Source organism: Pomacea canaliculata, linkage group LG8, assembly GCF_003073045.1.
Source record: "Pomacea canaliculata isolate SZHN2017 linkage group LG8, ASM307304v1, whole genome shotgun sequence".
Classification (NCBI taxonomy): Eukaryota; Metazoa; Mollusca; class Gastropoda; order Architaenioglossa; family Ampullariidae; genus Pomacea; species Pomacea canaliculata.
In genome coordinates, this window is record NC_037597.1 from 20425604 (window position 1) to 20451233 (window position 25630).

The 25630-nt window shown below is 38.0% G+C and overlaps 2 protein-coding genes, 1 long non-coding RNA gene and 5 other non-coding genes across 9 annotated transcripts; 2 read left to right on the forward strand and 6 right to left on the reverse strand.

Annotated features, from left to right (window-relative positions):
* Positions 1–1750: 1750 nt before the first annotated feature.
* Positions 1751–5678, reverse strand: LOC112570862 (ubiquitin-40S ribosomal protein S27a). Of its 2 annotated transcripts, none has more exons than XM_025249535.1 (4): positions 5618–5678; positions 2699–2754; positions 2228–2500; positions 1751–1937 (listed from the first exon to the last, which is right to left on the reverse strand). In XM_025249535.1, the coding sequence occupies exons 1-4, from the start codon at positions 5676–5678 to the stop codon at positions 1785–1787; spliced, it is 543 nt and encodes a 180-aa protein (XP_025105320.1). In that variant the 3' UTR covers positions 1751–1784. The 2 variants fall into 2 exon arrangements, with proteins under 2 accessions (XP_025105320.1, XP_025105321.1); XM_025249536.1 differs by having other exon boundaries at positions 5601–5668.
* On the forward strand, positions 2761–5061 carry LOC112570863. Its single transcript, XR_003100712.1, has 2 exons — positions 2761–4249; positions 4834–5061. It is a non-coding gene; the product is annotated as an uncharacterized LOC112570863 (long non-coding RNA).
* LOC112571374 lies at positions 2837–2910 on the reverse strand. Its single transcript, XR_003100803.1, has one exon. It is a non-coding gene; the product is annotated as a small nucleolar RNA SNORD58 (small nucleolar RNA).
* On the reverse strand, positions 3305–3378 carry LOC112571375. The gene has a single exon (XR_003100804.1). It is a non-coding gene; the product is annotated as a small nucleolar RNA SNORD58 (small nucleolar RNA).
* LOC112571377 lies at positions 3716–3789 on the reverse strand. Its single transcript, XR_003100806.1, has one exon. It is a non-coding gene; the product is annotated as a small nucleolar RNA SNORD58 (small nucleolar RNA).
* Positions 4118–4191, reverse strand: LOC112571376. The gene has a single exon (XR_003100805.1). It is a non-coding gene; the product is annotated as a small nucleolar RNA SNORD58 (small nucleolar RNA).
* Positions 5079–5153, reverse strand: LOC112571378. The gene has a single exon (XR_003100807.1). It is a non-coding gene; the product is annotated as a small nucleolar RNA SNORD58 (small nucleolar RNA).
* A 144-nt stretch (positions 5679–5822) lies between the features above and the next one.
* Positions 5823–19784, forward strand: LOC112570794 (tetratricopeptide repeat protein 7B-like). The gene is given in 21 exon segments (XM_025249416.1): positions 5823–5973; positions 6317–6465; positions 7395–7557; positions 8095–8335; positions 8527–8572; positions 8574–8606; positions 10032–10159; positions 10331–10391; positions 10767–10904; positions 11139–11222; positions 11709–11813; positions 11974–12146; positions 12329–12401; positions 12824–12984; positions 13262–13378; positions 13609–13709; positions 14064–14207; positions 14616–14713; positions 14857–14961; positions 16178–16269; positions 17614–19784. Coding segments are annotated over 21 exon segments (2466 nt in total). The 5' UTR covers positions 5823–5852; the 3' UTR covers positions 17747–19784.
* Positions 19785–25630: the final 5846 nt, after the last annotated feature.

The window sequence follows — 25630 nt, forward strand, 5'->3', positions numbered from 1 at the left end:
TAGTGCTTCCTAAATACCATGCCAACGGTATGCGCCATTTCGGGCCCAAGGCCGAGAACTAATGACTTGTAGAGTAAGAACTTACTTCCCTTCTTTTCTTTTTCAGATTTAATTAATTTTGCAGTACTTGCAACTGGCTAACGAATCATATCTTTCATGACTGCTGTCTGCTCCGTAAATCAGTTATAGGCTTTTAAATTGCAGATAATGTGATAATTTAAACATCACCTTTTCCTACCGCTGAAGACACTTTATGCAATCCTATCCAGCTCAGCACTAACGAATATACACCGCACATGGTGGAGGAAACCACCTTACGGCAATTTGTCCACATATAAATATAGATAAGGAAGAGCATATGCTAGGGCTACGAAGAAAGACAAAAAGATTTAACCAGAAGCAATCCTACTTATCTGATGAACTTAGGCGATTGTATGTGAATATTTTAAAATGTTACATGAAATATAAGTTTAAATTTACGTACAAAGAGGAAAAGCAGTTTCGCATTTTATTTTACTTGCTATACACTGTCGTGTTCTGCAACGACTCCACCGGACATTACTAAACAAAAGCCTCTTATCTATGCGTGTAAAATACGAGATAACTACATATTGGTTTTTGCAATGGGAAATTTTGTAGGAGTCATGCTGGTTGAATTTGGAACGAGGTCGCGGGTCCCACTCTTATTTTGTATATGATGGCATATACTCTAGTCAAACTAAGAACGAGGTGTCTGTGTAGCGGGATGAATCGTTGAGCAATATGAATCGTTGAAGCGAGGCATGCTCATGCGTAGAAACTATGGATCTTCTAGGGTTGTTGAATGAATTAGCAGACATTTTCGTGGTATTTTACTAAATCAAAACCAATAATAAAGCGTGAGTTGTATGTGTTTAGCTTTTTCATGTTGTTTTTATTTAAATTTGACCTGTATTTACTCTTTAGCAGACGATCAAACACCCACTCGCGCAGGGATATCAAACAAAAATAGTCCACTATCCACATCACTTGCAAGCTATAATAATTTGAACCTAAAAGTTTCATTTGTTTATCAACTGTTAAATTTAACTTTTTAGTATTTTATTTCTTGTTAGGTTCAGTACATTCTCTTCGAATGCCTCGCTTCAACGATTCATATTGCTACATCTGCACTCTTGTGAAAGTTATTCATAACTGGATTCTCAGCAAACATGAAATCGCCACTTTTTTAAGTCCAATTACTGTACCATTAATCAACTATATTTTCATGCAGTTGAGTTAGTTTAACACTGTAAGCAACTAAAATGTGTAATTTACTTTTTATTTAAAACTAGAACTATTAACTAGTCTAAAATTATGCATTTATTTTTCCATCAATCTCCCTTATAAGAGCGCTGGCCTTGTTTCATTGTTATAAGTTTATCAGGGAAGGTCAAGAGCAGCTTGGATTGTGTTGTATATATTTGCTCCAAATTGGGACAGCCCAGTTTAATCTTCAGACACTGTATAACAGGCAGACACTTCTGAAAGTGTCTGCAATTCTTCACAATGACAGCCAAGTCAAGAGAAAGCTTCTAGCTACCAATTTCTTTCACCTACACACAAGACCAACAGATCAAGGTCATCCTTTGTTATTTCAGCCAAACAACAGTAAAACACTAGTGTGAATAATAGTTCACATGGAAGCCTACGCCATGATTGCTGCAGTGAATATGAACATGTATTGTGACAATTTGCTCAATTTCGCAGCTACATATAAGAATAAATACAGTGTTTTTTCACAGCAGGTTTATTTTTCTAACAATTTAGGCTTTTTCTTCTGGCTTGTTAAAAACGTATGTCAAGCAACATTTGCCGCAGTAGTGACGGTCAAAGTGCGAGGCCATGAAGACGCCTGCCCCACATTCCTCGTTAGGACACTCTCGGCGCAATCTTGTGATCTTGCCATTCTCATCCACCTGCACGATACACACACACGAATGGTTATACTGTGCTATCTTTCAGTGAAGACAAACATCTAATAAGGGATAATAAACTACATTCACTGTTAACTTCAATAAGGATAATTCACAAGCTGATGACAGGATCATTACATAGGCATGCATACTGGTGTTGTGACCTGTAAGGATTTCATATCATAAATTCAAGCCACAACTGGATTGTCAAATAAGAGCTGTCACACTCAACAGCAAGATCCTATGAAAGAATATTGGAAATGCAACTTTTTTAAAATTTTTTGCCAACATACCTTGTAGTACTTCAGAATTGCAAGCTTAACCTTCTTCTTCTTATGCTTATTCTTTTTAGGGGTGGTGTAGTTCTTCTTCTTGCGCTTCTTAGCACCACCACGAAGACGGAGGACTAAATGAAGAGTAGACTCCTTCTGGATGTTGTAGTCAGATAAGGTACGTCCATCTTCCAGCTGCTTACCGGCAAAGATCAGACGCTGCTGATCAGGGGGGATACCTTCTTTATCTTGGATTTTGGCTTTTACATTTTCGATCGTATCACTGGGCTCGACCTAAAAAGTGAAGTAAAATATTTCAAAACAATGGCTCATTAAATCGATGTACTCTGCAGATGTGCAAAGAAACTCAAGCATACCACTACAAGTTGTATAAAATAAGAAGGCACAAAGCATCAAAAGTAAAACATAATTACGAAATTCACACAACCGATAGATAAATTTACTATAAATGACTAAAGAATGCAGACTTACTTCAAGAGTGATAGTCTTGCCCGTGAGGGTCTTTACGAAGATCTGCATCTTCCCACCTGAAAACACAAGCGAGCTTTACTAGCAAGTTTCAACAAAAGCCACAATAAAATTGCAAGCAATTCTTCAAAATACCTGTTGGCTGCTCAGTTATGGTAACGCTTAGTTTGTATCATTATAAATCGTAAGGTGTCCTAAGTTTGTCATCACTGCAACCATTGACTATTCGCTTCCCCCCATCCTTTACTCCCATATAGTTAAGTACACTAACCACAAGTGACAACACTGAAAACATCATACAGACTGGCAAAAACAATCACAAATGTATTGTACATCATTCCTTTCAAAAAAACAAAAAATCAAAAAGCAGACAGAAAACAGACCCCACCTCAATACATTACAGGACCAGACTCGGACTGCATACAAAAAAAAAAAACCCACTTCTCCCTTAAAAATAAAAATCCTTATACCTAATCAGATGATTACTCAACTCCTCAGGAATGCAAACATCAACAGCTTATTGCCAAGCCAAACAAAACATGCCAACTGTAAACTCTCCTTTAGTCAAAAAGTAAATGCCTTCTAACTATTGATGGATAACACTTCTTGGCTGCTCAGTCATGGTAACGCTTAGTTTGTATCATTATTTATCGTAAGGTGTCCTAAGAGTGTCATCATTGCAACCACTTTCTTCCCATCAAAGCAACCTTTTACACTGGCATAAACAGTCACGACAAATTCAACTTTAAAAAAAAAAGTTGTCATCGAAAAGCAATTTGGAGGGCTAAGTATGGAGAAAAGACATGTCCTATCCATGCATTAATAAACCAGATTTCGAATAAGTATAAAGGTTAAAAATTACACTTCTTCCTACAAGAAAATAATTATACCTAATAAGCAGATAATAATGCAAATGACACAAGCTCCATCATCAACCCAAACAAAACATGCTAACTTTAAACTGGCCTCTAGGTAAAAGTAAATGTCTTTAACCACAATGACAGATGATACTTTTTTCGGGCTGCTCAGTCATGGTAACGCTTAGTTTGTATCATTATTTATCTTAAGGTGTCCTAAGATTTTCATCATTGCAACCATTGACAAAAACACAGTCACCACGAATTGCAACTTGGATCATTTGTTTTCAAAAAGTTATAAAAGAAAAGTCATTAGGAGGGCTAGGGGTGAAAAAGACATGTCACTGCCATGCATTACAAGACCAGATTTGAAATATGAAGAAAGAATAAAAAAAAAAATCACTTCTCCCTACAAGAAACTCATTGTACCTAATAAGCAGACGATTATGAAAACTCCCAAGGAATGCAAACACCCCCACTAGCTCAATCATCATGCCAACTAACTTTACATGGCCTCTAGGTAAACGTAAATGTCTTTAACCACAATGACAAATATTTTTTACTGGCTGCTCAGTCATGGTAACGCTTAGTTTGTATCATTATTTATCGTAAGGTGTCCTAAGTTTGTCATCATTGCAACCAGCAAAAATTCTTCAGTGTTAATGCAATTCCACAACCATGAATGATTAATGTGCAGGTGTAACAGGATGAAACTTCCTAGCAGTACTTAACGTCTCGGTTCAAACTTCCGATGGATTAGTCAACATTTTCTTGGGTTTATTTATCAAAACCAGCTCAAAGCATATTGAGTTGCATAATTTTGCTTTTGAAATGTTATTTTATATGTCCTGTAATATTTCATCCTTTACTTTTATTTCATGTAAACTGCCAATCGAAGATTCACGTGACCGATAGGCTTTATTTTTCTTCGCTTCATGACAAGACGTTTGGTTTCGCTGCTGTGCCTTCGAATAGTACGCTGATATTTTCAAAATATGCTTGTATAATTTTGCTTTCACAATGTTATTTTATTTCTAGCAAGAGCCAAGTGGAAAGTATTTGATGTGGTGCCCTTATTTACCCAGATTCAGCAATAAAGCCATATTTCAGATGGAATTCCAAATTCTTAGTTTACTTTCCCATTGTCCAGCAGCTCTAGCATGTAACATGAATTATCATTAGGCAGCAACATGCGTTTTACAATTTCATTCACTATCAGTAACATGCGCAGACTATACCTAGACATTTAGTCCTGCTGGGAAGTTTCATCCCGTTACACAGGACACTGCTTCATCTTATTATACCCAGTAATTTATATAATAATAAACAGCAACCTTAGCTTATAGTACAAGCTAAAACCTATGCCCTTTAGAATAGATTTGTCACTAGTTAAAATTTAGACTCATTTAACCCTATTAAACTCCCTTCTGATCAGAGCACTTATGTGTCATGAATTTGCTTCCCACTGCTTAAAAAAAAACTTCTTAGTTGCTTTTCATTTTACAGAAATTAACATGATCACCTGGGCTGCTCAGTTATGGTAACGCATTGGTTTGTATCAATATATATCGTAAGGTGTCCTAAGTTTGTCATCATTGCAACCACAGGCTCTATAGTTGCTCAATAAAAAAAACTGTACGGGTAAATCAGGCTAATATTAAATGGTTTATACTGTACATGAATATGTCAGCACCGATCGACAAAGCTATTTCACTCACTTCGTGTGCAAAATATGACAAATAACAGAAATTAACACATAATAGATAAAAAAATCCCACTTGTTCAAGATAAAACTTATCGGGGTTTTGAAAGATGCCTGTGTAACTTAAAAAAACCAAAACTGGTGAATCACGTTTCATAAATCGACATGCACATCGGCTAACACACGTGTTTCGCCGACACATGATTTTACTTAATGTCAACTAAATAAGCAACAGATTATAGTATCAAAATGAAGATTTATAAAAAGAAAGATTAATTAAAATGAACACAAAGGCAATGCTTTAATAGCGACACACATAAATGCTTAGATTGAGAAATTCATTTACCAGCTACTCTTTCTCACCTTCCTCACTATGGCTGCCACTAAAAGGAGCGTGCAGACCTAAAACCATAATCTCAACCATCAGTTCCGGTTCCAAAAAATTATATAATATTTGTTAAGCTTCGATATAATAAATTTATATAAACTTATGTTTAGAAATATGTGTTTATAGATTAAAAATCACAGATAGTTGATCTTACCTTCGTAAAATATTCACTGAGGCTAAAAAGTTCGTCTGCTTCCGGTTTCGAACAAGATGTCTTCAAAATCGAAAAACTTAAGGACCGAATCAGAAATTGAAAAATACCGCAGTGAATCTAATTGGAAAAAGGCAGTAGAAACAGCACGAGCAGTCGAACACAAAGCTTTGGACTTAGGTTTGTAAACGATTGTCATACTTTGTTACTTTTGCTATGCCCCCTTCTCGAAGACACTGTCACCATGTCACCTTCGTTTTCCTGAGATTGACGTTAGGAAAATAACAACTGTTATTCATTATATTTTATGGAAAACTCGATCAGAGTTGAAGAATAGAGAGAGAGAAAAAGAAAAAAACCCAACCTCGAGCAATAGATATTGTTAATCGCAGTATTATGGATTTGGGAATTTATTTCCTCAGTAATAATGTAACATTTTAAACAGATATGTGCCTTAATGGAATCCTTTTACAACAGACTTTTTTGAACATTTGTGAAATAACAGTATCATTCATCTTTGCAGCATCCTTGGTGTTGTTGGTCTATGGGGAAGGCCAGCTAGAGGAGTTCTTGCTGGAGCATGAACCAGTTGAAAAGAATCATGCTAAAGCTAAGGCAGCACTTGCCTCTGCTGAAGATCAACTGCACAGAGCAGGCCAGTCAAGAGATAAGGTACAAGGTCTCATTTATTAAGCACTAGCCAGACTAAACAGTTTCGTCTATGTTGATCTTTGATGCTGACTTATCCAGCTGTGATTTTATTGTCAACTTTTGGTCCTTCGTGGGAGTCAAGCTTATTCATGCTGGGTGTCAATGGAATGAAACAGTGGAAACTTAAATTGTATTCTTGATGTGCCTTATGAGTATGAGAGAAGTTACTAGCTCATGTCTGGCAACATTTCAAGAGAGGCTACTGTATGACTTTTTCACTCACTACCCCTTTGCTTCCTCCTTTCCCCTCTTATTCCCTTTCTCTCTGTCTGTCTGTTATCACTATGATCTGAGATTACATTGTCCAAGTCTTTTTTGCATATTAGAGGTATATCACAATGTGTAGTATTTTATGTATTTTAGAATTGAGAAAATAAACATCAGAACACCAAATATAAACATCGTTTTATTTATGTGATAGAGTTATTAAATTATTACAAACATATGATGGTATCACATTAAATAATAATAATAATAATAATGTCATATTTCATCAGAAATATCAAATGAGAATGGGTAACTGTCATTAGGGAAGAGTAACTCATTTGTATAACATGCATATTCAGATGCATCATAACATTAAATCTCTAAACATATTTGAACAATTTTTGCTAACTTGGTTGTTTAATAGGATTATCTTATTTATTGATTATTGCTTATGCCTGAGAGTTTTGTAGACAGCAATCAAGGTTGATGCCTACATTGTCAAGACCATCATTTACAATATGTGCATGTGTTTTGATGGTATTTCTTACATGATCAGTTGCTCTATGTGTGTGTGTGAGAGAGAGAGATTTTTAATTAGGCAAATTTTTGTTTACACACAACTAAAATAACTAAATAAAATACACATGGTATGTAAACAAGTTTGCTATTTTTGTTAATCACAGATTGGCATTCAAGCACAGTTGCTTCTAGGGAAGCTTTTGTACTGCTGTGGAGAATACAGGAAGGCCTTAGACATTTTGGACCAAGTAGATCTGCACAATGTTGTGCTCAACTCTGCCAGTTCTCGTATGTACCTCATAGCAGCTGAAGCTTATGCTGTTAAAGGTAACTATTGCAATGTCTTCAACAAATTATTTTACACCATACTTCTAATGTCAGGTCTTACTGCCCAAGATTAGGAGTTATTGGCATAACGAAAATAATTTTAAAGGAATCGATCATTACATTGCACTACTTTTGCTTTTTATAAACTACACAACATAAACTATGAATGTTTTTCACATCAAACCTGAAATAGACCTTGTGAAAATGGTTCAGCTTATCTTGAAAATGAATGCAAACTGAGACAGTGATATTAATTGTCTAATGAACTGGATGGTTTGCAGCAGATTTAAATAAAATGTCAAAATTGCGATACAGAAGTCATAGAATAATCAAGAGGTCAATAACTGGAATTTCTAAAATACTGCCTTATTTAGTCAAAAAATGCATCATATTCATTCCAACTAGCCAAGTGACTATCAGATAAGTATAAAACCACCTAGCCAAGGGCAGCCACAGGAAGGCTTTTCTCTTTCACTGCCCACATCGCAGTGACAGAAGAGGCTTATATAAAATATTCCTGGTGCTTATCATTGTCAGGTTTTTGCCTTGAGAAAGTTGCACCACCCAGCACAAGCAAGTACAGGGCTGCAGAACGAGAGGAGAACATTATTTCATGCTATGAAAGTGCTGGAGACCTGGCTATCTTGTATTTTCAAGACCATGATAAAAACATGCCTGCTTCTACTTCATCTTCTAGCCTGTCAGCTGTGGAGACTGGTGTTGGGCCAATACTTGACCGAGCAATTCAGCAGTCTCCTATCATGCTCATCAAAAATGGGTAAATTCTCAGCACACATGACTGTATCCAGAAACAATATTATTAATGAATAATTAGGAGGATTTGAGCATAATTTCCTGATGCTTTGTTATTTTGCTTTCTATTTTTTATTGTCAATTTTAAGTTTGATTTTACGAAAAGTGGGGATACGTGCAGTGGTTGCAAAATAATTTGTTTCCTGCTTATTTCAGAGATCTACTTAGAGGAGTCAACAGATTTCGAGAACTGCTGAGAGCCTGTAGAGTGTAGATACACCCAGAACATCAGACAGGTAGAAAGTTTATCTTATTATAATTTATTTTGATAGTCTAGCTCATAGACCGTGTCTTGTCTGTGAGTAGTGCGAGTTCTGCCCCTGCGCCTAACAGGCTAAGGGGATTGACTCTCCTTGATTTTGTTTATGTTTTGTTGTCGTGCCTTGATTTTGTTAAAAGTGTTGGACCTTTATGTTTACATGTGCTTCTGCTGTGTTTTCTTCCTTTTCTGGTGTGCAGCAGGACTGTATATAACGTGTATAATGCTATTTTGAAGTGCGAACTGTTTGGATCTATTGGCTGGATTCCATTTTGCGTGCTTCACTTGCTTCGGCAGCGACCTTTAGCCACATTGAGTAAACTGAAGTGATGATCACCCTTTTACAGTTTCATGTGAAAACATTTCTTCATATTCTCAAGATTACTCAATATCGTTCCAGTATTCTCCTGATGTCACTAACCATATTCTCTGGAGTCGTTACCGTTAAATCTACGGTTATTCCCCTTAACTGTTGAATCGCAGGGAGTACTCGCATTGTTCTTCCTTTTACATCTTTGTTACTATTTTGTGATTTTGTTCTACATCTTTGTTACTTTTTGTTAACTTGTTCTACATCTTCGTTACTATTTTATGATCTTGTTCAGCGCAGTAAGTTCGCCTTTGGCTGAGATATTGCGCTTTATAAATTTCCACTTATTATTATTAATAATAACAACAACCTTTCCCATAATGCTAGTCCTTTTTCACATCCTTCCTTTTGCAATATTATGTTACTCTCAGCTCTTGTTCTTGTTATTTGGTTCCTCTTTGTGTTTTCTGTATTTGATTTTATTCTTGTTTTAGTATGGTTGTTTATTTTTTTATAGCTCATGATATTTGTTTGTTTTCCTGTCCCTCGTATGGTGTCCATGTTTTGTTCTTGTTCTTAAGAGCTAAGAGCATGCTCCTTAGGAGTGTGAGTATGTGCTTTTCAAATTTTGCATTATTATTATAATTACTACAGGAAGAGAGTTTTTTCCCTGGGGACCCTACCTATTGGTAAGGTTGAGCTGTGGCTATTGTATGTATGATGAACCAGTTATTGGGCTTAATGGGTCTTTCCGGAAGGCAACAGTGTTACCTCTGTTTCTGGGGTGCCTGTGACTTGCTGGGTTTTTGATGGTTGCTTCTCTACCTGCTTAGGTTAATCTGATTCCAGATTCCTTTACTTAACATAAAGTCTTAATTTACAATAATTGCAACATGAATAATGGGGAATAAATCTGAGGAAAACTAATATGATAGAATTAGATGTTGTTAATGAATTATGTAGGAGACTTGTGAATAAAATGAGATTAAAAACTGCACTTATTTTCTTTTACAAGTATTTTCAGTTTGATGATCCTAGTACATACTTGGTGAGTGGATTGTATTACATTTGAGAATATTTTGTCTCTGGCAGTCTTTAGCCAAAAATCTGGCAGAAGTTTTGATTCGAGGGATGTGTGAGACAACATACAAACCTATTGACTTGATGGCTCGCAGTTCACAAGCTAAAGGTCCTAAACCTCGGGTCTACACTGGTGACAGGTTAGCACTGTAAAATTTGGAAAACTGAAGTCAGTACTGTGTAAATGCAAAGTTTAGCAGTTTTCAGATTTTATTAAGTGCAAACATCAGATGTTTCAAATTTCTTTGGAATTTTTGGTATATGTGTTCTGACAGAAAAAGCATTTTTATTCACAAGAAATGTTTTTAAAGGTTTGTTCCAGAAGACATCAATGAAGAGGTTCTACTACTTTTACTGATTTCTGAAGCTATTGTAAGTATTTCATGTATTTATTTAGCTGTTTTAAGTATTTCATGTTGTATGTATTTAGCCAGAAGTTACATCATTATTGATTGCACATCAAACTACTTCCTGCATATGCTGTTAAAAATGCAAAGAATACTGAACATTCTATGCCTGACATCTGCAGACATTGCAGTATAAGTTAAAAAAACTGTTTCCTTGAAAAGAACTGTTTTCGTTTCAAAACCATATGGATCACATTCATTCTCACTGGTAACTTACTTCAAGTGTAGTAATACAAGGCATTTTTTGATGAAAACAATTTCAATACATGTTTTGTATACTTTATAATACAACACACACAGCTGCAAGTAAATCTATGGTTGATTACCAAACCATTTGCAGGCAACTAGAGAGGCTGTTCTTGATCGTTCAGCAGAGGCAGCTGATGCACGGGAACATGCGTTTGCTAACACATCCGCTGTCTATGACCTGCTTGCGATTGTGCTAGTCAGAAGGGCTCAGTTTAATTTGCTGTTTGAGGTAGATCTACTTGTTTTAAAGCTCTTATATGTTTCGGAATACTTATGCTAGTGGATTTACACTTGACATTTCTGTTATGCCTTCAGTTTGTAAGTTACTTTTGAGCCCAATGGCTGTTGATTTAGCTGGATGAAAATTTGTTATGATTTGACTGCTGTTTTCTGAAATATCTGAAACCTTACTGCAATCTTTCATGAATAATCTTGTAAAAATGCTTATTTCTGTAAATTTCAGTCATTTGAAAGAGCACTGCGCTTTTCGTTTGAAGAGTTTCACATCTGGCACCAGTTTGCAAATTCACTCATCTGTGCTGGAAAGGTACCAAAATATAATTCAGACAATCTTGTTTAAGCATATGTGTAAAAAATTGTTTGTTTTTTTTTTTTAGATTGCTTTAGTTGCTTTGATTGAGCACATAAAACAGGGGAAAAAATTACACAAGCTGACATAAAGTATATGACATGACATAAAATGGACTGACAGAAGATAACTGTCAACATCTATGTTGCAAGCATGCGTACAGCATGTTTGGAGACAGATGCAAAACTTCTTTCATGATTTACAGCTGTCTGTAACTCAAAATGTTGTTATTGATGATGATTGATTGGTATAATCATGAGAAATGAATAAATCCAAGACCAGTATTACAATGTTTTTGTTGTTTCTTTGTTGTTGGAAATAATCTCTTACTGTTACCTAGCAAGCATTGGTTACAACAAGCTAGATTATTGCTTTACTTCACCATTTAATATTTAAAAAAGATTGTTCATTGTAACATTATTCCATTAATCTTATTCCTTTCAGTATTCTAGAGCACTGCTGGTTCTGAAGGAATGCTATCGACTCAAGCCAAGAAACCCTGTCGTTCCTCTTCAAGCTGCAAAACTGTGCTATGAATATTTACACCAGGTTGGTGCTAGTCGCTAAGACAGTTTTAGTTTGCTGGCCTCATTTGTTACCAAAAAACATATTGTTTGTGTAAAATTGTGGCCTTTGTTTAGCAGAAACTGTTTTTATTCTTTGGCTGTTTTGTTTGAACTGATGTAGTGAATTAATTTCTTTCTTGCAGTATCAAGAAGGGGTTAACTGGTCAAAAAAAGCAATTGAAATTGGAAATAATCATCCATTCATGGCTCGTTCTCACATGGCACTTGGTATAGGATACAGCATGCAAGCCATAGAAGCTCGGCTACAGGCTGAGAGGTTGGCCCTGTACAAGCAGGCTCTGATGTCGTTCAAAGTGTAAGCTGGAAACAGTCATCTCTTTGCTTTGTATGGGGTGGATGGATGTGTGTGAGAGAGTGAGTGAATGAGTGAAATATGAGAAGATTTATGGAAGTAGATCAAATGGTTGAATGCACATATCGCTTGAAAGACAATGGAGTGTTCAATTCCAGTATGTGGTTTGTATTTGCAAATTTCAGGGCTCATGAAAAGGACCCTCAGGATTACTTAGTTGCCTTCCATGTTGCTCTTCAGTATGCCGTCCTTCGACAGGTATATTTCTTTTGTTAAGAAGAAAACTTTAGTCCAGCTTAGCAAGATGTGATGTTTTGCATGCTCCTACACCATGCATCAGATCAAAGTGAAAGTCTTCCTATGCTTCAATAATCTCATGGTGTCTTAGGATGCAGGTATAGCATGACATTTTTTATTTCGCTTGGTGGTTCTATTTTCTGCAGTTTGCAATTATTTTAGCCAGTTAGAATAACAAAATAAAGTGGGATAGTAACCATTAAAAATAAATAACGCCATCCCCGAATTGACCTCTGGGATAAATAAAGTGTTAATTGTCTGGATTACTGTCAAAAATAAGTTGTAGCTATCATTAAAGTTGCATCAGTTTATGTAAAGTGTTCCAGCCTTTCTAAGAATACTCTTTTCAAAACAATGCCATGTTTTGTGTCACCTTGTTGCAGATTCCGGAGGCTTTGACATATGTACGGCTAGCATTAACTTACAGGAGTGACCATGTACACTCCTTACATTTACTGGTCTTACTGCTGACGGCCCAGAAACAGAACCAGGAGGCTATGCTGCTCATCCAGACTGCACTGGAGGAGTATCCAGAAAATCTCAGGTAGAGAATGGCTATGTGTTTACCAGAGTAATAGTAATGCTGACATGATATTTATTGATGGTGCATGTTTTTATAGACTCACAGGTAGAGTTTATAGGGAGACATTGACAAGTGACAATGTATTCATAGTTGAGAGTTGTAAAAGTTGAAATAAGTTGTTACAAAGAAGCAGCTAGTTTTTATTTTTATGCAGCTTGCTATTTAAAAACCCCAAAAAAACTATGAACTCAAAACTGGAAAAGTTGATTATATATATATGTTCTGTACCATGAATAAGCTTGCTGCTGACTAAATCCAAGCTAGAGGAAGTGTTGCTGGGACCAGAGGAAGCACTAGCAAGCTGCCGTGAAATGATGAAACTGTGGAAAGACATCCATGAGATTGACAGTGAAGAGTAAGTACTCCTTGCTGTGTTGATAGAATTGCATTCAAGCTAGATGATGAGCTTTATAATTTTGAGAAACATGTTAAAAAAAAAAAAAAATTCCTGAAGCATTCACAAGTTTTTCAAATGTTTAACCATTTATTGTTCTCCCCACTTCAAGTAAACTAGCAGCACAAAATCATTATAATAATAATAAAAATATGATTGCTTATTCTATCATTCATGTGCTTTTCTTATAGGGGTTCTGATGGACCGTCACATAAAGTCACAGACAGAAACACATGGGACAAACGCAGCTTGGCACAGCTGACAATGAATGAATTCAGTGAGCGAGGTTCAGGTTGGTTTGATTAATGATTAACTTCACAAGACTTGAGAAACTTTGTGCAAGAAAGAGAGAAAGAGATCATATGTTATATTTATTTTGCATGTGTATAAAGTTTGAAGAACTAAGTGTGCATATAGAAGTTAGAAAGTAGAAATGGATGCGTATGGATGTGTACATTGGAGAAAGGGTATAGGTGTATATTTTTAACATACAATAGAAAGTAAATTTAAAATATACCTATTTAATGTCAGGTAGTAAAAAAATCATTCCACAGACCAATCACAGTTGAGTTAAATGGAAGTAGCAAGTACAAGTATAAAACTTAGAAATGCAGAAAAATTAGCTTTTAATATGATGGACCCACAGGGTCAGTACGTGCGGAGTCTATGGCTGCATCAAGAATGGAACGAGCACTGTCTGAGGTGGCATCATCTCTAAATAGTTCCTTCATGCCGAGGCCAGGATCCCAGCAGTCATGGCTGCTTCAGGCCCAGATTTGGCTGCAGTTGGGTATGTTATGTATCTGTCAGTGTCATTCATAGTCTCTTGACAAGGCTGCATGCATTCTTTGTCCTTGTGTTCTACAAGGAAATGTACGCGTTTTGTATTTGTTCACATTATGATCTCTTGTGTCTTACAATGTTTTTGTTTTGTAAGCTTGGATTGTTTATTTTTTATTTATATGCTTTTATAATGATGTAAACAGTTATTATAAATAGGCAAAGTATGTACAGTTTACAGCTACACCAAAATATAGGTATACTACAGAAAAAAGGTGATATTCAGTGTATCCAGTCTGCATTACAATAATATCATTCTAAGGTATTTCTGTATATATGTATATATATTTTTTTGCCTTAACTATGCAGTTTAATGCATAGAACTGAAATCACTAACATTACAATTGTATTGTGACAGCGGAACTCTATTTGGTACTAAACAAGGTGTCTGAGGCAGAAGCTTGTGTTGTGGAGACCAGCTCCATGTTCCCTTTGTCTCATCAGGTTTATTTTATGGTAAGTCACAGGGTTTTATCGTGTCACTTTAATTACTTACTTTTAGATAAATGTTTTGTTGGCTTTTATTGTTGTATACATGTGTATTTTGGATGAAGAGCTAATGAGACACTTAGCACTACTTTCTTGTCTTGTCCATGAAGCGTGGACGAGTTCTGGAACACAAGCAGCAGTTTCACGAAGCCCGTGTCTGTTATGAAAATGCCATCGCTATCAATCCTGGACACACAAAGAGTCTTCACCATCTGGTAAAATTTTCATCTCCATTTGACTTTTTCTTGTTCTTAATACTTTGTTCTTTATTGCCTTAAAGGTCTTATTTTTTCTTTGATCTTTAACTATATGTTTGTCCCTATCTGGTAAAAGCTGATATAGGGCAGTTCAATTCACCTACTTAGTTGGCATTTAAGGCCACTTATTCATTGATTTTATTTTTTTAAAATGAGTAGGTAGTATCAGGGGCACACCTAGCACAGATGAATGCACTGTATCCACATGTCCATTCAAACAACATAAAACAAAGATCTGTCTTTGGGCCTCCCAATATTTTATGCTCATGCTAAAAACAAATTAATATTTTTCTGTTGTGGTTTTTAAAAAAGAATGTCATATGGAGGCAGGCTTTAAAACACATCATGCTTGGAATCTTCTTTAAACTTTTGAAACTATTTCTTATCCACACACCATATACTTTTCCACACCACACTTAATTGGTACATGAGGAACACTTTCTCCAAGCAGTGGTTTCAACAAGAGTCCTCCAAGCTTCGCACTGTGTTCAGTCATAAAACTACCCACCATTTAGACAAATGTTTATTCCAACAAGGATTTTAAAAAAGATGTCTGTTTGAAAATTTCAAACAAGATATTTTGCTATGAAGTAGATTTCAGCCTCCAGCTTTATGGGCAGAACTAGGTGCATCTACTTTTCCATGTAAAAGAAAAAACTACACTTACATTGCATGAACTCCAGCAGTGCTCTCTGGACAAGAACATTAACTCATCACAGAGACCCCACTACATTATGTGGAGTCACTTCCCCTTTACACAAAAAAATTCCCCCACATCTCTTTGAAATCTACTAAGGAATGTAGTTGAATATATATTGTAAAAGAAAAATGCTCCCACACCAAAACTGGGAAGGCACTCAGGTCTTCTTTACTGGCCAGAGTGTTGATTCATCAGCTGAATTACAAAGGGAAATCCTCTGCACAGACTTTTCTTGCCAATCAGAGCCAAGTTACTCATGAGCATGTGTCCCCGAGTAGTTTCGTGGAAAGTAGTTATTCTGTAAGTACCAAATATGAATGAAGATACACAAAATACCTTCCTATACAATAGCAGTTACTTGACTATTTTGTTTCATACATCTTGATTATAAACATCGTTGTCTTTTAAAATATTTCAGTTAATTTGATTAGTCATCATAGCCCAGGCTTTTGAGGTTTTGTTTGAATGTTCCAGGGAGATATTCTACATTTGCTAGGTGACAATAAGCTTGCAGAGAAAATTTTACGTGATGCAATTAACATGGATCCAACTGCCCATGCACCCTGGTAAGAGCACAACACGTTTCATCCACTGAATGATCAGGGATCACTTTATCAGAAGATAAATATAAAATCCATAAATATTTATTTTAGTCTATTGAAAGCATAATATTACTTTGCTGTCAACAGTAAGATATCTTGCAAGCTGATAGAAAAGTATAGGTCATTGGGCTAATGACTTGCCAGGTTATATGGGTCAGTATCTTGTTTGTAGCACACCTCATAAATTGTGCAGTATCTTACCGGCTATTCCTCAGAATATTGCCACCAAAAGCTACCAGATAGTAAAGAATAATTATGACATGACAGACCATAGGCACTCTACTTGTACAAGTGGATTATCAGAGCAGCTGTTGAATGAGAGTCATTCATGCATTAACTGGTAGATGACTGTAGAATGTTTAGGCTCAGCTTCAATTATTGCAGCAATACAAAATTCTACAAATGAAAAAACAAAATCAAAATCTGTTATTGATTTAGGTAGGATTTGATCAAGTTGCTACTGTTTGAAATATGCAAAGAATAAACATGTAATTATTGAAAAATATTGTGGCTATTGCATAGGTTTAATTATGAGGTTGGTATGTTGATAAGGATATCCTGCATGAAGTTTTAAACATTAACTACCAAGAATTATTTTGGAGCAAAAAGATTCTTGACATTCTGCTGGTGCCTTTGCCTGAGATGGCGGCTGATGACTTGGTGTTAGACCTCAGTGACATTAAGACCATATAAGGAGAAGGCCTCTGCCACATCCTTGATTCAGCACCTGCATGGTCATCCTTTCATTAGGGAGCCAGAGCATTTACAGATGTAGACTTTAAGTGTTGAATGGTGAACTAGCAACCTGATCAAGTCGTCAGACCACTTACTGCTGCTGACTGTGCTAGTGGACTGGTGTGGCCCACACCACCCCTCAGATTGCTTCATTTTTTTATGTCTCTTTGAGTTAGCTGCCTGTCTTAGACATCTCATTTCATGTTATTCGTCTCCTGAGCTTTGGTCAGTGCCATGGTCTGGCACAGACACATTAGGATGGGTATGAATACTGTGTTCATTAGTTGTGACTTAAGTCTCCATTGAGGATGGTGAGATATCTATTATCAGTAAGGCCAAATGGTAGCCGACATTGTTTTTTGAACTTTGTGTCTGTCCTTGTCAATCTTGCCATCCTCTGTGAAACTGCTACCCAGATACTTGAACTCTGATAATTGAGTGGTGTGTTATTGATGTTGGCTTCCACAGTGCCGGGTGTTCTACTGACTGTCATAACTTCTTTTCCTTTCTGATTTGCAAAAACATTGATGTTTAAATGTTTTTAAACGCTGACTGTATGGCATTATTTTGCAGGTACACCCTTGGCACAGTTCTTCAAGCTTTAGGTCGGTATGAAGCAGCAAGTGATTGCCTCTTAACAGCTGCAGGACTTGAAGCTACCAGTCCCATTGTCCCTTTCACTGTTATACCCCGTCTCATGCAATGATTGCATGTTATTACTTTGTTGTTTATATTATATGTAACTATTAACAAAGGCACTGTATAACTATTTTCTTAGCAGCTACATTGATTGGTACTTCTCAGTTCAGCCATTTTTTGTAAAGATGCTTTGGTTAAGAGATAGATCTTGTCTCTGATGCTTTTTCAAAACAGCATTGAACAAAGGTGTCTTCAGAAAATACTTTTTGTAGCACCAATTGGTATGTCTCAGAAAGATATGTTATTTTCTGTCTTAAGGGTTTAAAAAAAATCATGTAACATTTTGATTAATGTATCAGATGATGTGTTGGGAAAAACCATTTTCCATTTATCATCTTATGAAGCATTTGAAGAGAACAGTTTAATGGTATGATGGAATACAAATCAAGTCTTCTTGAATTACTTAACTGAGAATGTATTGGCCACGTTAGTGTTTATTTTTATAACAACATTTGTGGCAGTTGCTGCAAGTTGTACTTTATCATGGACATGTATAAATGTAAATTATGTAATATATATGCAGTTTGGCAGAAATGTGCAATTTTCCCATCTGATATTACAAAGCTGGTTTGCTTGTATGGGAAAATGAATCCAGCATTCACTGTGGGACCATGCTAGTGAATACCTGTGATAAATCTGTGATATCACTTTGTTTGAGTCTTGATCAGTTTTTTATTATCAGATTACAAAAATGTAACTGATAAGAACAAAACAAATTAGAGTGTTACTGGATTGAGTATTTATTTGTCTGCAGAATTATTAGTTCTAATATATGTAGGCATTTGCACATAAGCATTGTAGCAAATGCCTGAAGGAGAATTGTTTTTGGTAGTCTTAATAGACTCTACAGTGTCAGTCATGAGATATGAGAAAATGAGGAAACTGAAAAGTGAATGAAAGTGAGACATTTTACCATACTTATAATTTATGTTTACTTAAGTTTAGCTGCATAGACTAAAGTTCTTCTCCAGAAATGGGCATTACAATGCTTGTGTTAACCCAAATTCACAGCTGTGAAGGAAAAGGCAAGTGCACTGCTGTTGGGCTTAAGTGACATTATAAACATTTTTTTTTAATTTTGAGAGTGGCTATTTGTAGCTGAATGGTGTGGATCTGGGCTTAAGAAACTTTCTCCCCACACACATAACAAGAGACAGGTGGAAAATGGATGAGCTCAAGCAAATGATACTCCAATCCATTCTACTGCAAAGCTGCAGTGTTGAGTCATGACCGGGGTTCAATAATATAGCCACCTCCTCTTTTTGTTTGTGGCCTACCAGATCATTAAGGTATGTCATCTCATTTCAGCTCTGCCTTTACTTACCCATTACAGAGCTAAACTTTTCATGTAGGTCTGCACCAAGTTGTTTTGAGAGAGTAAGCTACCGTTCCCATCCTTCACATCCCTCGTAAAGTGTATAAGCCCAATTTGCTATTTCACTTGCCATTTCTTTTCATAAAACAGAGAAAGCAAGAGGTCACCCCTTATTTCCAACATTTTGTGGGCTTTAGTTTTAAAACAGCTGCAGAGAGAATTCTAGACTTTGTAGAAAAATAACTTCTTTTTGGATATCTTGACGTGGAACATGGTTAACAGACGAATGTGCCAAGCGCCAAACAATCATATACCTATCATGACTTCTTTATTGTCTTCCATTTAATATTTGGGTGGAAGGAACATCTGACGTTTGTCTAGTCACTTGAAGATGAGGCTGTAAGAGTTTTGAAAGCACAAAAGCTGTAGCAGATGTTTCACTTATTAAGGTTCCATAATGTTTGCTCGAAACAGAAAAAAAGTATTAAAAAAAATGCAGGTGTAAGTTAAAATGCTTTAATTATTTATCGAAATTATTTTATTATCTTGTATACACACAGGCAGTAAAGAGTTAAGAGATATTTATTTATTGAAGGCCGAAAATGAATGTTATTTTTCTGACATCGCCTTTAAGTATCAATAGTAATAACTTGCTATGCATTTTATCTTCTTATTTATGCTGAGTACTGTTTTCTGTTACACAGTAGAAGTAAAAATACTTATGACTTGATCAAGTTCTTTTTCTTGTGAAACTGCTATAGACCTGAGAGCTGATTTTTTTGTCTGATGTTTCAGAGTAATATTTAACTTTGAAATCCTTTCTGGATGGAGTGTTTGTTCTTGTATAAGCATTCCTTTTTAGAACATAAATCTTTGTGAGGACACATCTGGCTTGAGACTTTTGCTGATCTTGTATTCAGATTTCACATCACAGTTAAAATGATCCGCCTAAAAAAAACGTTATTTCAAACACTGAGATGATTAATGAGGGCTAGGTGAGACGTTGTTTGGTCTTGCTGTGGACAATGCATGAGAATTTAAGCAACGGTTCTTTGCACTTAACTCTTCGCCACCGTGCAGTCGGTGTCTCAAACACATTAGAGGAAGATGTGGGTGTAAATAAATAGCCAATCCTGCTGAGGCCCCTAGCGGAGAACGATTAGGAGCCATGTTTTCATTTCGTAAGCAAACCCTTCCTGTATGATCTGATGAAAATACGGCTGACGGGTTTATGTTTGAATAGATAAACCAAGAGACACGCAGTGGAGTATATTGCGCAGACATTGCCTGTGTGGAATGTTCAAAGTACCCTCGTGGTTTTATTTCAGTGTCAAGTGTCAGGTGAATAGCTATGCTTTTTCAAGACCGTCCTGTACTACGTGATGTCTACGGTCAGACGACGTTCGATGGAGGGACTCGCCCCTTATCCAGCTGCAGCGACATCAGTCCCTCCTCTCGCCTCCACCATCTGTACCTGACGCTACCTCACACTGCGCGTCGCACTTGTCCGCCCTGCCACAGCTTCCTGGCTGCAGACAGTAGAGTAAATATTCTTCACAGAAAGTTAGACAATTCCAGCAAACAGCGCCAGCTGCAGTAACTGACACCTCCGTCTTATCTCCATTTCGCCTGTAATCTCATGTTATGCATTTACGTAATTTACACCCCCTAGTGGCAAACAATGGAAGAGAAGTGAGTATGATGGGCCTCCGCCATGCCAACAAACGCTTCCTAGAGATATGTCCTGACCGCACTCAGCGAAAGTTTTTTTATTTTTTTAAGTAGACACGTTTCGCTCAACTATTGCAGGCTCTCAAATGCCAGAGCCAGTACAAACAGATCGTCGATTAACGATATAATTGCAGCGAGCGATGAGAACAAGACTCAGAATGCAAGGAAAGCCAATGCTAAGTCAATCAGTGGTTGCTTTTAATTATCCATTCATGATTAAATGTTCAAGTTGATCGGGAAGAGGGAATAACGGAAGAATCGATGATTTTTTGCCAAGATCGCTGCAGGACGTCTGACCGCACTTCCGGTCACCTGCGGCTGTGGATGCTGGAAACAGGATGTAAACTGTATAATAAAAGCCGACTCATTTCAAACTAGCTATTTATTTGAACCCAAGATTAGTCCAGAGTTTCGGAGGAAAGATGCCATCTGCGTGTAAATATGCCGTGCACGGAGCCAGTCCTGGATCACAATCAAGGAAGCCCTCCTCAACACAAAGTAAACACATACCGCAGCTGTAACAGTCGGCGCAGAGCTCTCGCTTTTTTTGGTCGAAAGCTCATTATTTTTCGTTTCTTGGTGGATAATTTTTGGTATGATTTCCTGATGACAATCAAGAGATACACGCTAAATAGTTTGTCTCCTTTTTATTAAATTGAGACATTTTGAGCGATGGAGCAGACATTATTTTCTGTTACGAAACTGAACTATGGAAGGTGCCTGCATTGTCAAGCTGTGGGATTGTCCCTGGAACGGTTGGTCCTGTAACCAGTTACTTTGCCGTGTCCAAGTAGTAGACAATAAGTGGTACTTGCATCCGCCAGGGTCATCCAGTCTGGCAGTTCTTGCCTCCCGTCATCTGTGCCACTTACTGACAGGCTGTTTTTATCCCCACAGGGGGCTCACCCTGAAATCCTCTGTTAATGTAGACAGCGCGATGTCTGGAAACAGCAGATCAAACAGAGATATTTAAACAAACAAGCATATAAAGATAAATTGCTTTTAGTTTTCATCTATTCTTAGACTACCAAAGTTGTAGTTATTACTTAGGGGAGTCTCTGTTGGTATTCACTGGTGCTCCAGTTGCACCACTCACTGATGACTGTCATGGCCACGTTTGTAAACTAGAGATCCAACATCGGGGAGGGGGAGGTGCAGGTAAATTCACTCAAGCTTCGGGAAAAAGTGTCTTGAGCTGAGCTAACCATGTGATTTGAAAAAAATATACTCTCGGTGACCAGCTCAGAGATGGAGTAATAATTTTGCCAGGATGACAATCTTCCACACTTAAAATCTGAGGCTAGAAATGACGATCGTACGGCGTCTGTCGGGTCCTACTTCGCAGGTGAGACACCAACGAGTAACGGCCGGAGCCTGGGGGATGGCTTCACTGTCTTTAGGCGAAGATCAAATTGCTGTACCCCACGATTTTGACAGGTATTGCCCTGCATATTTTATCTCTTCTTGTTTTTGTTTGAAACTACCATCTGTGCATGAATATTAATTTTTATTACCGAGTACATTGCGCATGCGTGGTGCTCTCGTATATGGATTCTTCTCATATGTAATCGCCTCCCCCACCGCTGCAACCCCATCCACAATGAAAAAAACTATTAGGGGTGGGGTTAGACACGATGTGGAACTGGGATGGGATGGTGGTAGTGTGTAATATCTTTTGATGAAGAGAATCTTTTTCCAAAACTCTTAACCACAATTTCCTAATTCATCTGAAAAGAGACTGTTTTTCTGAATTATTTATTTATTTTTTTTTTTTTTGTAGCAGACGTCCCATCTCACCTGGTTGCAAGAGATTATTTTGACGATCCTCCCATGTGGAAAGAGGAAACCCTCTTGACAAACAAAGTTGTTGCGGAATGAGAGGGAGGCTGGCATTGACATGTCGAGTGACCATAAGGCTCGGTGCGGTCTGGCCACGAGATGTATATATGTGACAGGCGGGCTCGATTAAGCCTCCCTGCATAATGATGTGTTTAATTGATACGGCGGGCGGCTGATAAGGCCACACTCCACTTGTCTGAGGATGCTGGGAGGAGCGACCCAGTCTGCGACGATCGAGCGCGGGACAGGAATAGCGCGCGGGTACTGGGCCTGGAGAGTCTCATCGCGCTGAAGTTGCCAGGCTCGGCGCGCGCTTGTCAGCAAAGATGCGGAGTAAGTAATGGGGATGGGGGTGGGATAGATGGAGGAGGGGAGGCGAATGCGATGGTTTATGATGTGTTTATAGGCGTCAGCGTCGTTTGGTGTTATTGGGAACGCGTGCCACTTTGCAACAGGTTTACTCAGAGACTGTGCTACCCCTCCAGCCTCACTTTCGTTCATCCTCCTCCCCTACATCCCCCTCTCCACCGGCTTCCTCAGCACAACTTAGTCTTTAGGATTTGCTGTTATGTTCGTACATAGAGTACTGTGTAAAAAAAACTTCTCCTTCCTTCGTTGCAAAACATACAAGAATTTTGTAGTTAAGCATATCGAATGAACAAGACTTATCGAGTTTATTTCTTCTTCCGATGCCCAGCTTGCTACAACCCTAGGATGTTTCTGTCTGTTGCATTTACATCCATAACTTGATCACGTGACCAGCTCTCTGTGTGTGTGTGTGAGAGAGAGAGGGGGGTATACATTTCCTCTCCCTCGCTCCCTTACCTCCCCCAAACATAAAAAGTCAGGGACCCACTTCACGGCTGTCAACGGGAAGTCCGCTGCGTCAAACGGGTTTCGAACCGACGATCGGTCGCGCATCTTGGGGTCGGACGCTGTGGTTCACATCCCGGCTGTTTTCTTACTCGCCCACCCCGTTGCTAAGAAACAAGGTTTTACTGTTAGACATAACTATCCACTGGGGTGAGCTCAATAGGTCTTCAGGAGAGAGAGAGAAGCCATCACACATTGATCATACGGCGAATATACATCACACAGAGGAGATTTGTCATATGCGTTTATATCATCAAATCTTGAAGATAAAAGTTAGGGAGTGATTTTTTTTTCTGACATCTCATCCACATCTGGTTACAGGTGACGTGGGCGACTGCTTTCCTTGACTTCAGCGAGAAGCCCACGTGTAGAGGCCTATAGCTCATCTGATTTCTTTCTGCATTTCATTATCCACAACAACAGTCGTCGACATCTCATTGTCATCAGTATCCTCCCAGCAAGTCTCATCGTTAGCGTCAATCTCACTCCTCCTTCCCTTTGGGTTATAAACATGCCACACTAGACTTATGTGATGTTAGCTGAAAATAGCGGCTGAATGAAGCCGTGTCTTTGATCTTTATTCCTCGATTACCCTCAGTGATACACTTTAAGTGTTGCGGAGCTTTTAAAACTCACGCCATCCTTTCCGACGTTGTTCCCTTCTAACGAAATGTAAAGATTGTCAAGATTATCTGTAAGAATGCCCGCAAGCAATGGGTAGATGACAGCCACTGATTATGGCCATTCTGAACTCCTATCCTTCAGCAAAACCCTACTGGCTGTGAGCAACAATTACATGAGTTTTTTGATGTGCGACCCGCCATTAAGTGCCTGCATTACTGTCCTACTCATAATGATTAGTATATACTCTCTATTTACATTGACAATGCATTTGAGAGGGAGATGGGAAGAGACAGATGGAGAGAAAGAGGTTGGGTGAGGAAGGAAAAGGAAGGAACGTAAAGAGAGCACGATAAAGAATTTTGCAGAACATTGACTTTTCCCACATAAAAAGTTTGGAAAAATGCACTCGTCATCGTTGGGCTTCAACCAACAATGGGAAACCTGGAGACCATAGTCATGAAGCGAGGGTAAGTCGTTGCCATGGGAACGCCGTAGTTATAAAGCGGTGTTCAGACCCCGTGGATGTAGGTTTACTCCTGGAGCTGTAGTTAAAAAGTAGCGACAAAGATGTCATAGGGTAGAGTAACATAAAGCAGTGCTTGTGGTGTATGTACACCACTTCGGCGACAAGAAGCTTGCTCTTGTTTTACCTCCCTTCGAACCCCGAGGCAACGTTTCACCTGGCGCTTCGTAACTACGACCGTTGGGGCCATAGCTACGAAGCTAGTCGTTGCCGTGGGGGCAACATGGGGAACTTAAGGACAAGGGTCTTGTTTCCGAGGTTCTAAAGCGGTGTCTAGACCCCGCAGATGTTGTTTTACCCCTGGAGCAGTGGTCCTGAGGTAAAGAAACCAAAGCTATTGCTCGCGAGCTCTGGACTTTACAACATCGGAAACAAGACGCTTTTCCTTCAGTTCCCATTCTGCCCTGGGGAAGAGACTTGCTCTTGTTTCATAATTGCGGCCCCGGATGATCACACAGCCCCAGACTCTGCATAAAGTGTTTCGATGAAACCACCAGCAGCAGCTGTCGTCCACATCATAGTGTCGCCGCGCACACCACCTCACCGGGGAGGGTAGAATCAATCAACCATCAAAATGTTTCGCGGATGCTTCGAGCCGGTGACTATGTCTTGTTATGGACAGTGTTCTGCTGACGTGGGAAGAAATTATCGGAGGCTTGGGAGACACGCACATGTTTGAGATTAAGAAAATATATAAATATAATATATTAAAAAAAATTTTAAAAAAATTTCGATGTGCTCCTCTATAGCTGAATAAGATGGAAAAACAAGCTGTCGCGCTCCTTTATTGATAAATGTAAAGTCAAGACACAGTCGTCTGAAAAATAAAACTCAGAGAAACCAGTAACTGATCCAACAATGACTTCATACTTTCAGACACGTAGACACGAATCAAAACATTTTTTTCTTTCTAAGTAAATATAAATTTTGATGTGAGACTTAAAAACAGTTAATAACCTACACATTTTCGGTCTTGTCACACATCT

Coding starts and splice junctions, on each gene's coding strand:
- LOC112570862 (XM_025249535.1), bottom strand. CDS start 5,678: ATGGTTGAGATTATGGTTTTAGGTCTGCACGCTCCTTTTAGTGGCAGC. Junction 2,501..2,698: donor GCAAGACTATCACTCTTGAA/GTAAGTCTGCAT, acceptor TTCACTTTTTAG/GTCGAGCCCAGTGATACGAT. Junction 1,938..2,227: donor CAATTCTGAAGTACTACAAG/GTATGTTGGCAA, acceptor TGTATCGTGCAG/GTGGATGAGAATGGCAAGAT.